Source organism: Neovison vison, chromosome 13, assembly GCF_020171115.1.
Source record: "Neovison vison isolate M4711 chromosome 13, ASM_NN_V1, whole genome shotgun sequence".
In the NCBI taxonomy this organism is placed as follows: Eukaryota; Metazoa; Chordata; class Mammalia; order Carnivora; family Mustelidae; genus Neogale; species Neogale vison.
In genome coordinates this window covers 131,808,697-131,822,500 of record NC_058103.1, presented here as the reverse complement: position 1 = coordinate 131,822,500, position 13,804 = coordinate 131,808,697, and the positions used below count along the sequence as shown (strand labels likewise).

The 13,804-nt window shown below is 41.4% G+C and overlaps 1 protein-coding gene across 1 annotated transcript in view; it reads right to left on the bottom strand.

Annotated features, from left to right (window-relative positions):
* TRPM1 (transient receptor potential cation channel subfamily M member 1) overlaps positions 1 to 13,804 on the bottom strand; it is a 72,234-nt gene that overhangs the window by 28,026 nt on the left and 30,404 nt on the right. Inside the window, exons 15-18 of the mRNA XM_044230589.1 lie at positions 12,340 to 12,568; positions 4,917 to 5,039; positions 4,589 to 4,720; positions 1,634 to 1,762 (exon numbers count right to left, since the gene is read on the bottom strand). Coding sequence (XP_044086524.1) covers positions 1,634 to 1,762; positions 4,589 to 4,720; positions 4,917 to 5,039; positions 12,340 to 12,568 — 613 coding nt within the window. The remainder of the gene's footprint in view (positions 1 to 1,633; positions 1,763 to 4,588; positions 4,721 to 4,916; positions 5,040 to 12,339; positions 12,569 to 13,804) is intronic.

Genomic DNA, 13,804 nt, shown 5'->3' with positions numbered 1-13,804 from the left:
AGACTTTCCCTCTGCCTCTCCCCCCATGCACACTCTCTTTCTCAAATAAATCGGGGTCATGATCTCGGGGTCCTGGGATCATCGGGCTCTCTGCTTGGCGGGAAACCTGCTTCCTCCTCTCTCTCTGCCTGCCTCTCTGCCTGCTGGTGATCTCTGTCTGCCAAATAAATAAATAAAAATCTCAAATAAATCTTAAAAAAGAACCCCACCACCGATTAAAAATCACTACTTCCTCAGGGGAAAATTAAAAACATTTAACAGGGGCGCCTTGTGGCTCAGTGGGTTAAGTCTCTGCCTTCGGCTCAGGTCATGATCTCAGGGTCCTGGGATCAAGTCCTGCATCGGGGCTTGATCTGTTCAGCAGGGAGCCTGCTTCATATCCTCCTCCTCTGCCTGCCTCTCGGCCTACTTGTGATCTCTGTCTGTCAAATAAATAAATAAAATATTAAAAAACAAAAAAAGAACAGTATGGAGGCACATGGCAGGTGCTCAGTGGATCATGTTGACATAGGGCTGGCATGGCAGGCCACGTGGGGAATCCCAGGTGTAACACCTGCAGACTTTGTTGAAGCCACCTGGAAAAGAAAGACTAGTAGCAAAGGAGATGGGTTGAAAGATGTTGGATTCTGCACTTTTTTGTGTCTCAGGCTCTCATGAGACTGACAGCATCAAACTACCTCGGCTGGGAAGGAGTTTCCAGTAGTGGTTTTTTGTTTGTTTGTTAATTACTTTGTTTGTTTTCAGTTCAGTGAAAGGGTTAATAACAATGGCAAAATAATAGTACTGGGTCTGTATCAGTTGGAAGAGGCATATGAAAGGCTTCTGTGTGCTTTTCCAGTTCAAATTCATTTTTCACCTGGATGTAAGCTTTCTCTTTACAAGCTAATATAGTGAGTTAAAACTTGAAGAAAAGTGCCTGGCCTTCTTTCCTCTGCCATACTCTCGGAATCTCCTGAGAGCTCTTCCTTAATAAGAAGGTAGAGTCCCCACTGCAGGTGGTAGGGAGTCATGATTCCGAGTCCTAAGTTGTAGGTAAAACATCATCTTGGGTCTCTCTTAGTTTTTAGTTTCAGTTCCCAGTAAACAGCCAAAATTTGTACCCTGTTTTAGTAATTGGTTTATCTCCTGGCAACATTTATTATTGCTTTTACAGGACCTGAGATGGTTTTTACTACTAAACATCATTTATTATTCTTTGTGTGTGTGTGTTTAAAGATTTTATTTATTTATTTATTTGACAGACAGAGAGCTCACAAGTAGGCAGAGAGGCAGGCAGAGAGAGAGAGGAATGGAAGCAGGCTCCCTGCTAAGCAGAGAGCCCCATGTGGGGCTCTATACCAGGACCCTGAGATCACGACCTGAGCAGAAGGCAGAGGCTTAACCCACTGAGCCACCCAGGTGCCCTGCTTTGTGTTTTGATCTACAAATTCAAATCAGAAGCAGAAGACATAGACATCTTAAGCAAGGGAATGGAATAAACTTGGGATTGTGATAGCCCAAAAGAGAAAAAGGTACCATGATATCATAATATCATGTCACTCATGATTTGCATGGAGTGTTTTTGCAGTAAGAAGCTATATCTGAATTGAAGTCAGCGTTCAGCGGGCCTGGGACAGGACTTTGGAATAATCACCTCTCGTATTTTCTCTAATGCTAGGCTCACGATGTAGGAGATGACAATCCACTCCTGGAGACAGGGCCAGCGTTCCATCCGCACCAGGATGACATAGTTGAATAGCAGTAGGTAGCCCAAGTATGATATCTGAAGGGCAGAACAACTGTTAGCAGTGTTTGGGGAGATAACACATGCTGGGGGGGGGGGACAACAACTTTGAAATCCTATTTTCAGGTTGACAGGTCTTCTAAAATTTGCATTTCCAACTGGACTGACTCATCTAGAGGAAAACTTCTGTTCACATCACCAGTGCAGATAAACCTTGGGGCAGGTCAGGAGGCATTTTATGCTTTAGGATAATAAGGACACTGGCATTTCATTTTCTACATGAAGATGTATTTCTGGCCACTACCACTCTTGTGGGGGGATTATGGAGCTGCACAAAATTATGATAGATGGGGAAATTTTTAAGATTTCACTGATGTGTCTTCTACATTCCCGGAAGTTGGAAAATGTTACTTATTCTCCCTGCCTTGCAAATTTCCCTCTTGAATCTTTACCCTGCCAACAGATACGGGAGGTTAGAAGCGGGGGAGTGAAAGCTGTCTGCCCAGGTGCACAAAGCTGTCCGGAGTCCCCACAATTAGGATCTACAAATCTAGTCTTTGCTGTGGCCACAACATGCTCCCTATCTTTGTGGCAAGAAAAGATGCAGAATTTGGAGACGTATGGGAGTGAGGCATGGGGTGGAGGCAGGTGATCTGAAGTTGATTGTCTGAGGCTGATTCACTGTGGAGTGGATGAAACTTCACCTCCAGCGCCTCTTGCTGGCCCAGGGCTCTTCAGGACTTATGGCAGTGGGGTTGTGTGATAGGAGGGGGGTGTTCTAGCAATTGTGTATTTGTGATGTAGCAGGGATTTTTTGTTTTTGTTTTTTTTTTTAAGATTCAGGATTAGAAGCAGAACGGAAAATTGGGCTTCATCAAAATCCCCTGGGAAACTCTAAAATGTGCGATGTCCTCCCACAGGCCAGAGATAGTATTCAGAGGTGGGGGGTGACACTGGGGCTCCTCTGCCTCCTGGCTCTGCCCTGTGCTGGGCTCTCTTGCAGGCCAGGTGTATCAGCGGTACTCAGCTGGTTCTGACCAGAGCAGGTGGGTAGCAGTGGCTTCTCTCACCACCAGCTGTGGCTACCAGAAGGTTCGGTGTCCAGGTCCACAGCTGATCTGATTCCCCATGCAGACTTCCTCTGCCTACTGCCTACCCTATTACCTAATGTTCCATTTACAGCCTCGGACCCATCTCTCACCTCCCATCACCGGCTCCTGCCTGGTCCCAAATGGAACCACATGCCAGGACCTGCCTGGTGTAGGCTGTAGCTCCCAAATTTTGTCCCACCCTCCCCAGCCTGCAATGGTTGTGGGAGCCTCTGCTTGCTTGCTGGGACCTCCTGCAGCCAGAGCCGATCTGTGAGAGTCATAAGCAGGCATGTGTAAAGCCAGGGCCACTCTTGTTACAGATGTAACAAGATGCTCCAGATTAACGTTCTTTTTTTTTTTTCAATTTATTTATTTTCAGAAAAACATTATTCATTATTTTTTCACCACACCCAGTGCTCCATGCAAGCCGTGCCCTCTATAATACCCACCACCTGGTACCCCAACCTCCCACCCCCCTGCCACTTCAAACCCCTCAGATTGTTTTTCAGAGTCCATAGTCTCTCATGGTTCACCTCCCCTTCCAATTTACCCAAACTCAACACACACGAAACAGGCAAACACATCAAAATATGGGCAGAAGATATGAACAGACACTTCTCCAATCAAGACATACAAATGGCTATCAGACACATGAAGAAATGCTCATCATCATTAGCCCTTAGGGAGATTCAAATTAAAACCACATTGAGATATCACCTTACACCAGTTAGAATGGCCAAAATTAACAAAACAGGAAACAACCTGTGTTGGAGAGGATGTGGAGAAAGGGAAACCCTCTTCCACTGTTGGTGGGAATGCAAGTTGGTGCAGCCTCTTTGGAGAACAGTGTGGAGATTCCTCAAGAAATTAAAAATAGAGCTTCCCTATGACCATGCAATTGCACTCCTGGGTATTTACCCCAAAGATACAGATGTGAAAAGAAGGGCCATCTGTACCCCAATGTTTATAGCAGCAATGGCCACAGTCGCCAAACTATGGAAAGAACCAAGATGCCCTTCAACAGACGAATGGATAAGGAAGATGTGGTCCATATACACTATGGAGTATTATCTTCCATCAGAAAGGATGAATACCCAACTTTTGTAGCAACATGGATGGGACTGGAAGAGATTATGCTGAGTGAAATAAATCAACCAGATTAACATTCTTATTGTTACACATCTTGTTACAGATGTAACACTCTTGCCACACTCTTGGGGATGGGGAGATAGTGGCCACCAAAGGCATCTGGAGGAGAGTGTGCAGCCAAGCAGTGGTCAGTTGGGTGTGCATTTCAGAGTGGAGAGGCCTTGACTTGCTCCCCTATTCTAAGAGTTTGTGATCTGGGTTCAACTACACTGCTTTGGTAACCTCACTGATATTATGGGGGAAAAATGGCACCTGTGAGTTTGCTGTTTAAATCATGAGTCATCTTTGTTGGTTTAAAAATAAAATTGTATTTCTCTAAGTTTTTATTACCAAAGACATTTAAAAAGAAATCCTTCATCTTAAGCAAATAGGACTGTTTTGTTTTACAAGGTGGTGTATTTGGGGCTAGGAGGGCCATATACCTACATGCATGTAAATTTAGGACAAGATCCCAGATACAGTTTCAGCTGAAGATTTGAATCAGTCCTGGTTTTGTTTTCATAATTCATTTTAATTCTGTGAACTTTAAAACATCTGTAAAAGCCTTTGACATGTTTGACACGTTTCTCAAGTCTCACTATTCTGTGTATTCAACACTTAGCAAACGCTAATGAGGAAGCCTTACCGTATAGAACCAGAACTTGACAATGGGAGCATTATAGAATTCACAGATCTTTGTTCCTATGGGGATGCTTTTTTGCTTTTTGTGCTCATTTTCCTCATCACCCTTTTTTGAACCAGTGTCTGCATTCGCATCCTGCAAAACAACGGCACACAGCAAGCAGGTTGCTAAATGGGAAGTGCACAGCAGTTAACAGACAGACGTCTTCAAAAATAAAGAATTACACCGAGTTCCCCCATTATTGTGATTTCTAAACTCATGGCAAGAGAAATCTCAACAATTTTGAGAATGAGAGTGAATTGATACTGTTGCGATCAAGGGCGGCACCAACCATATTATCCTCTTCTTTCTCTTTGCCGTCTTCGTTCTCCTTGGATGTCTGATACGAGAAGTCATCATATGTGCGAAACTCCAAAAACAAGATGGTAGGGGGAAAAAGAATCCCCATTATAACCTACATAGAATGAGAAAAAAAATTTTTTTAAAGATTTTTAGATTTTTAAGCTCTGGCAATTCTAGAAAATGATCCTAATATATGTAAAAATTTTAAATTATGACCTTCAGTGTTACTCAATAAATTGAGCAGTCCTAGAAGAGCTTTGTCACTGCTCTGATGTTCCGTGGCTTACTTGGTTTGACATATTGGCAGAGTTGCAGACTGTGAAAAATTTAAGAACTTTCACCAAATTATTTCAGATAGACAGCAAACAGTATTGTGTGGAATCCTGTCTTAAAAAGCAGAGGGCTTACACTGAGTTTCAAAGAAGGTAAATCATTAAATTAAAATATAATAATATGAGTGAGAATAAATACATAATAATACCTTTAGTAAAGTAGGTAGAAAATATTTTATATAGAAATGACTTAGATATAAATGTGAATGTATGGATCAAGAATTAAAAGACAAATGTAATTTGGGCTAGAGCTAGACAAAAGGATGGCCTGGCCCATGGATGGAAAACTTTGTTGTCATTTTTATTGGTGCTGTGATGTGTACCACCAATACAGAAATCTGTTCCCAATGTTCAGTGCTGAGTGTGAGAAATTTCCCTCAGTGATCCATTATTAAGAACACTACAAAGGGTTATTTCTACCATATATTAAAAAGTATATACAATTAAAAAATCCATAACTAAGATAGTATGATATAGGTGCATGAATAGAACAAAGGAATAGAATAGAAAGTCCAGAAATAGATTCAAATACACATCGAAAATTAGTATAAGGTAAAAGTGCTACCTCAAATTGGAAGAATAAAGATGGACTATTTAATAAAAGTGGTATTGAGAAACTGCATGATTATCCAGAACACAATTAAGGGGGATTCTACCTCTGCCCAGCCTAAATGAAAGATTAAAGATTTCACAAAAGAAAAAAAAAAAAAAGGTGGTGGTATGGGAAGAATGTGAAAAAACTATAAAAAAAAATCATGTGAGAATTTTTTAGAAAAAGGATGGTTGGAGGAAGACCTTTCTAACTATGCCCACAAATCAAGAAGCAATTATACCTTAATTAAAAAACAATTAGTAAAATAAAAGAAACTATTAAAAAATCAATTTTTTTTAAAAAAGCACAAAGTTCTGTACAGCAAAAAAACAAAAACCAAAACAACAACAACAAAAAAGTCTTAAAGTAGAAAACAACTCATGGGAAAACATATTTGCAGCTCACGTGACAGGCAAAAGGCTAATCTTTCTAATTAGAAAGGAGTTCCTAGAAATTGAGAAAAAAATTCCAACAATCCAACAGAAAAATAGGCAAAATAGGCAAAGGCTGTGAACGGAGACCTTGGTACTGAGAGGAAAATGTTCTCACCCTCACTCATAAGATAAACGCACAGTAACTACACAAGGGTGTTGTTGTTTAACAGCAGATTAGAAAAATTCAAAAGTTTACTCCCTGCCCCCCACCGCCGCTGTGATGGGGAGACTGTGGGAAAACAGACATTCTCCGACATTGTCAGTGGAAGTGTAAATCGGAGCCATCCCCACGGAGGGAGGCTGGTCAAACCTATCCAAGTTGCAAGCACCTATCCCCCGGGGCCGCCAAGTCCACTTCTGAACATTTATCTAACAGATATATGAGATACGATTTGTGTCCAAGAGCATTCACTGTGGCAGTGGGTATGATACCACAAGACCACAAGACAGGAGAGCCCTCCATGGGCTCGGAGGGGACTGACTAAATTTTTTAATCTAAAATAATGGGATACAACCCAGCTGGGAAAGAATAAGAACTTCCTATGTAATGATATGGAAAGAGCTCCCAGATGAATGTGGAAAAGCAAGGTACTAAAGAGTGAGTATGGCAGCTCCTGTGAAAAAGAGTATACAAAGAGAATGGTCACTCCTAGTAGCTTTATATATGGAAGGACACACAAGGAACGAGTATCGTGATTGCTGCTGGGTGGGAACAGGTCAGATGAGAGCAGGTGTGGGAGGGAGACTTGTCATTTACCCTTTTAAACAGCTTTGTTTTAATTTTTGTGCATATCATATTAACTACTTCAAAAAGTTAGGTTTAAAAGAACAACAAAAAAGAATGATCCAGACAATTATTGCTTTAAAATAAGTATATTTATAAAATAAAGCAATAATAATTGCTTTAAAATAAGTATCTTAAAATAAGTATATTTAAAATAAGGCTCCCAATGTAGAAATTTGGTGCTTAAAATTATGTATACCTCTTGGCATACATAATATTTAAGAGAAGAATTAAGTGGGAAAAAAAGGAAGCGATTGAAGCTTAATCAACTTTCTTGGGTCTCTTTTCTGAATTTTATTTATTTATATTTTAAAAATCGAAGAACATGGGCACGTGATTGAACATCTGAATGTCCTGGATGGACTCAGAGTGAAAAGAGAAGGTCCCCTGCCACATCTCTCTTCTTCTCAAATCCTGTTCCCCAGAGGCAAACTTGTAAATATTTTTTTTATCATAAAACAAAACACAAATATAAAACACACACACACACACACACACACAGGCAGAGATTAATGAATCATCATAAGGTGAGCATCTTTGTAACCCACGCAAGTGATAAAGTTGGTAGGTGTCAGCCACTGCAGAAGCCCCTTCATGTACCCCATCTGCATCACAAGCCCATCTCTAGAGGGACCTCCATCATGACTTGAAAGGAACAGGTTCCTTCCGTTCTTTTACAGCTTTATCTCCTGAGCATGCATTCCTAGACCTGGCTTGTCCAGTTTGGGGTCCATGAGTCACAAGTTGCTATGGAGCATTTGAAATGGGGTTGGTCTAAATCAGAAGTACAAAGTACTCATCAGATTTCAAAGACTTAGAACAGAAACAGAATATTAACGATCTCATTGATGATTTTTTTCCTATTGATATCTCAAAATGATAATATTTTGTATATAATGGTTTAAATAAATACTAAAATTAATTTCAACTTTATCTTTTTGCTTTTTACAATATACTTTTATTGACCAGACCCAGGTTCAAGCCCCTTGTTGAGAATGTAGATAATGTGTTCTTTCATCAGGAAGCTCTTGGTGATTTTAGGGGCCACTGATCCCTGTTAGATTTGTTAGTTGAGAGAAAGGTGTTGAGAATTGGTGATATTCTAACTCTATCATTTATTTTTTTAAAATATTTTGTTTAAAGATGGGATCGGGAGGGAGACAAACTATAAGATTCTCTTAATGTCACAAAACAAACTGAGGGGGTTGGGGGTAGGGGGGTAGGGAGAGGGTGGTGGGGTTATGGACATTGGGGAGGGTATGTGCTATTGGTGAGGGCTGTGAAGTGTGTAAATCTGGTGATTCACAGACCTGTTCCCTGGGGCTAATAATACATTATATGTTTATATAAATTAAAAAAATATTTTGTTTATTTATTTGAAAGATAGAGTATAAGTACAAGCAGAGGGGAGGGACAGAAGGAGAAGCAGACTCCTCTGCTGAGCAGGGATCCTGATGTGGGGTTCCATCTCTGGATCCCAAGATCATGACCTGAGCAGAAGGCAGATGCTTAACCAACTGAGCCACCCAGGCACCCCTGTTTTAAATTTTTAGTTGGACTTTCACATTTCACTTCATCTATCAGTGGTTACCCATGGTTGAGATCATGTAGGAAATGTGGGCTAAATGCTTAATTCTTATTCAGCTATCTTCCAGATAATGAATTGGTTTCTTATTATCCACTAAAGTAATAGCATATGATTATAAACTCATGGATTTAAACATGTATGATATGTTTCCATCTATTGCTATTAGGAATATTATTGAAAGCCAAATTGTCCCATCTTTACCAGTGGAAGCCTCTTCAAGTGGGCTCCTGGTCTCCTAGTTCTTACCGTACTGGTCTTTGAGAGTTTCTTTGCCATCTGATGTGTGAAGATGTTCAGGGCTTATCTTGTACATTTCCAGCTCTCCAGATCTGGAGTGAACCATTTCTCTAAGACATTCTGTCTCAAGTTAGTGAAAAATTTATTTTAAGACCATAGTCTGGGCATTGGAGATGTCTGTGACTTTTGGGGAGGCCATTGTTTCTAGGCTTTTCACTGGTGAGAGACGGAATAAGTTCATATTGATGCTTCCAGTTAAATACTATAGGCTTTCTGCTTGCCCCTTTTAGACTGTAGCCATGTTTCTTTCCTTTTGTTCCACACTGAGTCCTAGTTCTCAAGGACTGACACGATGTTAGAATTAAAATATCCCTCACTACTCAGTTGCTTTAACTTTATAGTTTCAGAATAACAATGATACTACTACTATAATCAATTATGATTATTGAAAACAGTAATTTTGGGGGTACCTGGGTGGCTCAGTGGGTTAAACCTCTGCCTTCGGCTCGGGTCATGATCTCAGGGTCCTGGCATCGAGCCCCGTATTGGACCTTCTGCTCAGTGGAGAGCCTGTTTCCCCCTCTCTCTCTGCCTGCGTCCCTGTCTACTTGTGATCTCTGTCTGTCAAATAAATAAATAAAATCTTAAAAAAAAAAAAAGAAAACAGTAATTTCTTTGCACAGGTGCTCTGATTATCTCCTCCTTTTGAAAATAATTATTATATCTACATTATCAGAACACATAGCCATTACTGTCTCCTTCTTGCCCTCCCCCAGTCTCAGCACTGTAAATAAATAATCTATCTGAGGCTTACAATTAGTCTTTATACTGATGTCTCTCTGGTTATTTTGGTTCTTGGAACCTCATTCTCCTAATAGAGTCTTCAGAATGGCCTCCTAGGAACTGTATTTCCTGCTGTTCTTGCCTGTTGGTAAGGGTTAGTATGTACCCTTTATATTTAACAGTCACTTTTGGGGATATAAAATCCTGGCCTGTCATTTTTCTTCTGGGAGTATCTTTATATGATACACTCCATTTTTTTCTCCCTGACACGAGTGGCTGCTGTTGAAGTCTAACAATAATCTTGTTGTTGCTGTTGTTTTGTTTTGCCTGGATGTCCGGAGGGTTTTTCCTTTTTCACTAAAATCCACTAATTTAAAAATGTGTGTTGATGTTGGCTCTCCTGGGTTGATAAACTCAGGTTAGGAATGTGTCTTTTCAACACAATTTCAAATCACTTGACTTTAAGAGAAATCTTTGAATTATATTTTAAGATAATCACTTTGAACTTTTCCTGGTTTTCATCCTTACTGATAACAATTTCACATTTTTAACAACTTGAGTGATATTTGATACTGCTGTTTCTTTGTTAATATAAGTATTACCTATTGACATCCTATTCTTCTGTTCCATTTTTAATAGGCACAGGAATATTTTCAGTTCCTACGAAGATGCCTTTGTCATAAACTGAAATCCTTATCTCTTGTCTCAACAACTTTTGATGCTCTCGATTGCCCACTTTATTTTTCACTTTTTAAAAAAGATTTTATTTATTATTTATTTGACAGGCAGAGATCACAGGTAGGCAGAGAGGCAGGCAGAGAGAGAGGAGGAAGTAGGCTCCCTGCTAAGCAGAGAGCCCGGATGGATGGGGGGCTCAATCCCAGAACTGTGGGATCATGACCTGAACCAAAGGCAGAGGCTTAACTCACTGAGCCACCCAGGCGCCCCTCGATTGCCTGCTTTATAATATGGGTCACTATCCTTCTCACTACCCTCCTTTCTGCCTTCTATCACCCAGTTTTCCCAAGCAGTGCCTTTGCTTCTGTATTTTCATACTTGGTGACTTTTGTATCCTGTTTAGGAATCTTTCTTGAGCCTTCAGTGCTTTGTCTGTGGAACTATTCTAAAAGCTGAAAACCAAGAAAAAGCACTTCATTTTAAGTACTGTATAAATATTGTTTATTGCACGGCCATATGGCAACTTTAATGTAGAATTCTGGCGCCCCTAAAGGATCATGTTCTTGGCATCAGAGATCAAATGGTCTTTTTAACATTCGACCAGCCATTCAGAATCATTCTGAATTTTAATTTGAATCCTAACTGAACCTTAACTTTTGTTTTCTTCCTGAAATTTGATTCCCCTTCTATTTTCTCATAAAGGATTTTCTTGTTAAGAAACTGTTTTCATTTAAAAAAAAAGAAAGAAAAGAAACTGTGTTTGTTTCCTTAACCAGTATCTCTGATACTTGTAGCTGCTCAGTAATTCCAACTATTATTGGAATTTATTGGAATTTACTGGAAGCACTTTCTTCTTGGATCTCACTGACTCCTTAAACTCATTTAATCTGATTGACTTTTAATCCTGATGCTCAGTTCTCATATGGGGATAAAGCATCCCCTTCAAATCTTTTTTAAGACTTTATTTATTTATTTATTTGACAGACAGAGATCACTAGTAGGCAGAGAGGCAGGCAGAGAGAGAGAGGAGGAAGCAGGCTCCCCACTGAGCAGACAGCCGGATATGGGCCTAGATCCCAAGACCCTAGGATCATGACCTGAGCGGAAGGCAAGGCTTTAACCCACTGAGCCACCCAGGCGGTCCCCCTTCAAAATTTTAAGACACGGAGGGCCTTCTATTTGCCAGAACCATACAACATAACATATAGTGTCTTTTAGTTACCCTCATGGCTCTCCCATGAGATTGGTATAATAGTGTCATGAGGGACTACCTTATCTGAAGATTAGAATCTCTCCTCAAGATAACCTAATAGTTGGTGTGCCTGGGTGGCTCAGTTGGTGAAGCAGCCAACTCTTGATCTCAGCTCAGGTCTTGAACTCAGGGTCATGAGTTCAAGCCTTGTACTGGGCTTGATGCTGGGTGTGAAGCCTACTTGAAAGAAAAATAGAGAAAGAAAGAAAGGTAACCTAGTCATTAACAAAAGAAAGAAAGAAAGAAAGGTAACCTAGTCATTAACAGTAGTAAACAGCAGAACTAGGATTTCATCACAATATACTTTTCCACCTATTACATCCTTTTCCAGCCCATTCATGACCTCATATTCTCTTACAAACCCCATGTAATGAAAACATCACCAATCAAATCAATATTACACAACTTCAGAGTTGTAACGGGATCCATAGAAAGAGTTCAGATGTCTGCTTTAATGGCAGGTAGATGGCCTGTCCAGGGGGCATGTGGTTAGTTCGGGTGGACTCCAGGCTCCCTAAGCCAGGCACGGTGATTAAGTCAGGCATTAGACCTCTTGGGTTCAGGTCCTGGACCCACGCCTTCCCAGCTCAGACCCTGGGCAAATTACTCAAGTCATCTGTAAGACAGGCATCTCCCTGGTGGGGTTGTTCAGAGGAGTAAATGAAATAATCCACAGGAAGTGCCCAGCTCAGCAAGGTGCAGAGTCAGAGCTCACAACTCGTCATTACGTACTTTCAGGCCGGGATTTTTCCTCATCCGCAGCCTTCCCATCCACATGTCGGTCAGCAGCATCTGGCTACAGGTGTGAGCGATGAAGTCCCGATGTTTGGCCGCCACCGCCAGCTTCAGGCAGGTGGAGTTGCTCCAGTTCTTGAGCTCGTAGGTCAGCAGTTTCATGGCGATCTGCTCGTCATGCTTATAGGACTGGTCTAACAACTCCACTGCAAGCTGGCCAAAGTCTCTGGAGGGAAAGAAACCAGCCAGGGCTGAAGCTTCCGTGGTCACATGCTCTTTGTTGGAGAGACGTGTCCACAGGGACATCATGGAGCCACAGAACTCAGAATCCTTGATTTCCAATATTCTGCGGTTGGGAAGCTCATGGGGTATGTCCCCAGATGGGAATGGCTGGGACCAGGGCTCTGTGTTCAGTCATGTTGGGGGACTGACTGCTCCTGCTGCAAATGGACTTTAGAATGACACCACATTTGCCCTCAGATCTCAGGGACACAGAAACGAGGAGATGAAGTTCTTTCCCTTGACTGTTCTTGGAAAAGGGATGTAGACAGAAAGGAGAGCAAAGTGCCTGTGGCAATGGAAGTCAGAATATGGCTACCTTCTATGGAGTGTATGGGTGGACATTGCAGGGGGATACCAGGAGGGCTGGTAGGTCTAGGTAAGGTCCTGTTCCTTGACCTAGCTTCTGGTCATACCAGTATATTGTTTGTGAACACATGGGTTTGTATGGATGCCTTTCTTTGCACGTGAGCAATTATTTCAGTAACACAGTGGTCACAAGAGAATCCAACACTCAGTGCAATGAAAGAGACAGGCTCTAGTTGTCATTGGGGCCTAGAGCGGCCAGGACCCAGTTGTTGGAGGTGGAGGATGGGAAATTAAGGGGAGCCAAGCTGAGGAGAAGGAGAGGATAACACAAGTTGACTACAAATATACAAATTTTTTTTAAGATCTTTCAAAAAAATTATTTACTTGAGGGGCGCCTGGGTGGCTCAGTGGGTTAAGCCGCTGCCTTCGGCTCAGGTCATGGTCTCAGAGTCCTGGGATCGAGTCCCGCATCGGGCTCTCTGCTCAGCAGGGAGCCTGCTTCCCTCTCTCTCTCTGCCTGCCTCTCTGTCTACTTGTGATCTCTCTCTGTCAAATAAATAAATAAAATCTTTTAAAAAAAATTTAAAAAAAATTATTTACTTGAGAGAGAGTGAGCGAGAGAGAGAGAGCACAGAGGGAGAGGAAGAAGCAGACTCCCCACTGAGGTGAGATTCCCAAGACCCTGAAATCATGACCTGAGCTGAAGGCAGACGTTTAACAGACTGAGCCACCCCAGCACCCTTGTAAACGTAAAACTTATTCCATTTTCTGCATGACATTCCAATACTCAATGGCAGTCATAAACATTCCCTGTTCCTTCAACATTTTTCAAGGAATGTGGTTAAGATAAAGTTCCAAAGTGATCGCCCTTCAC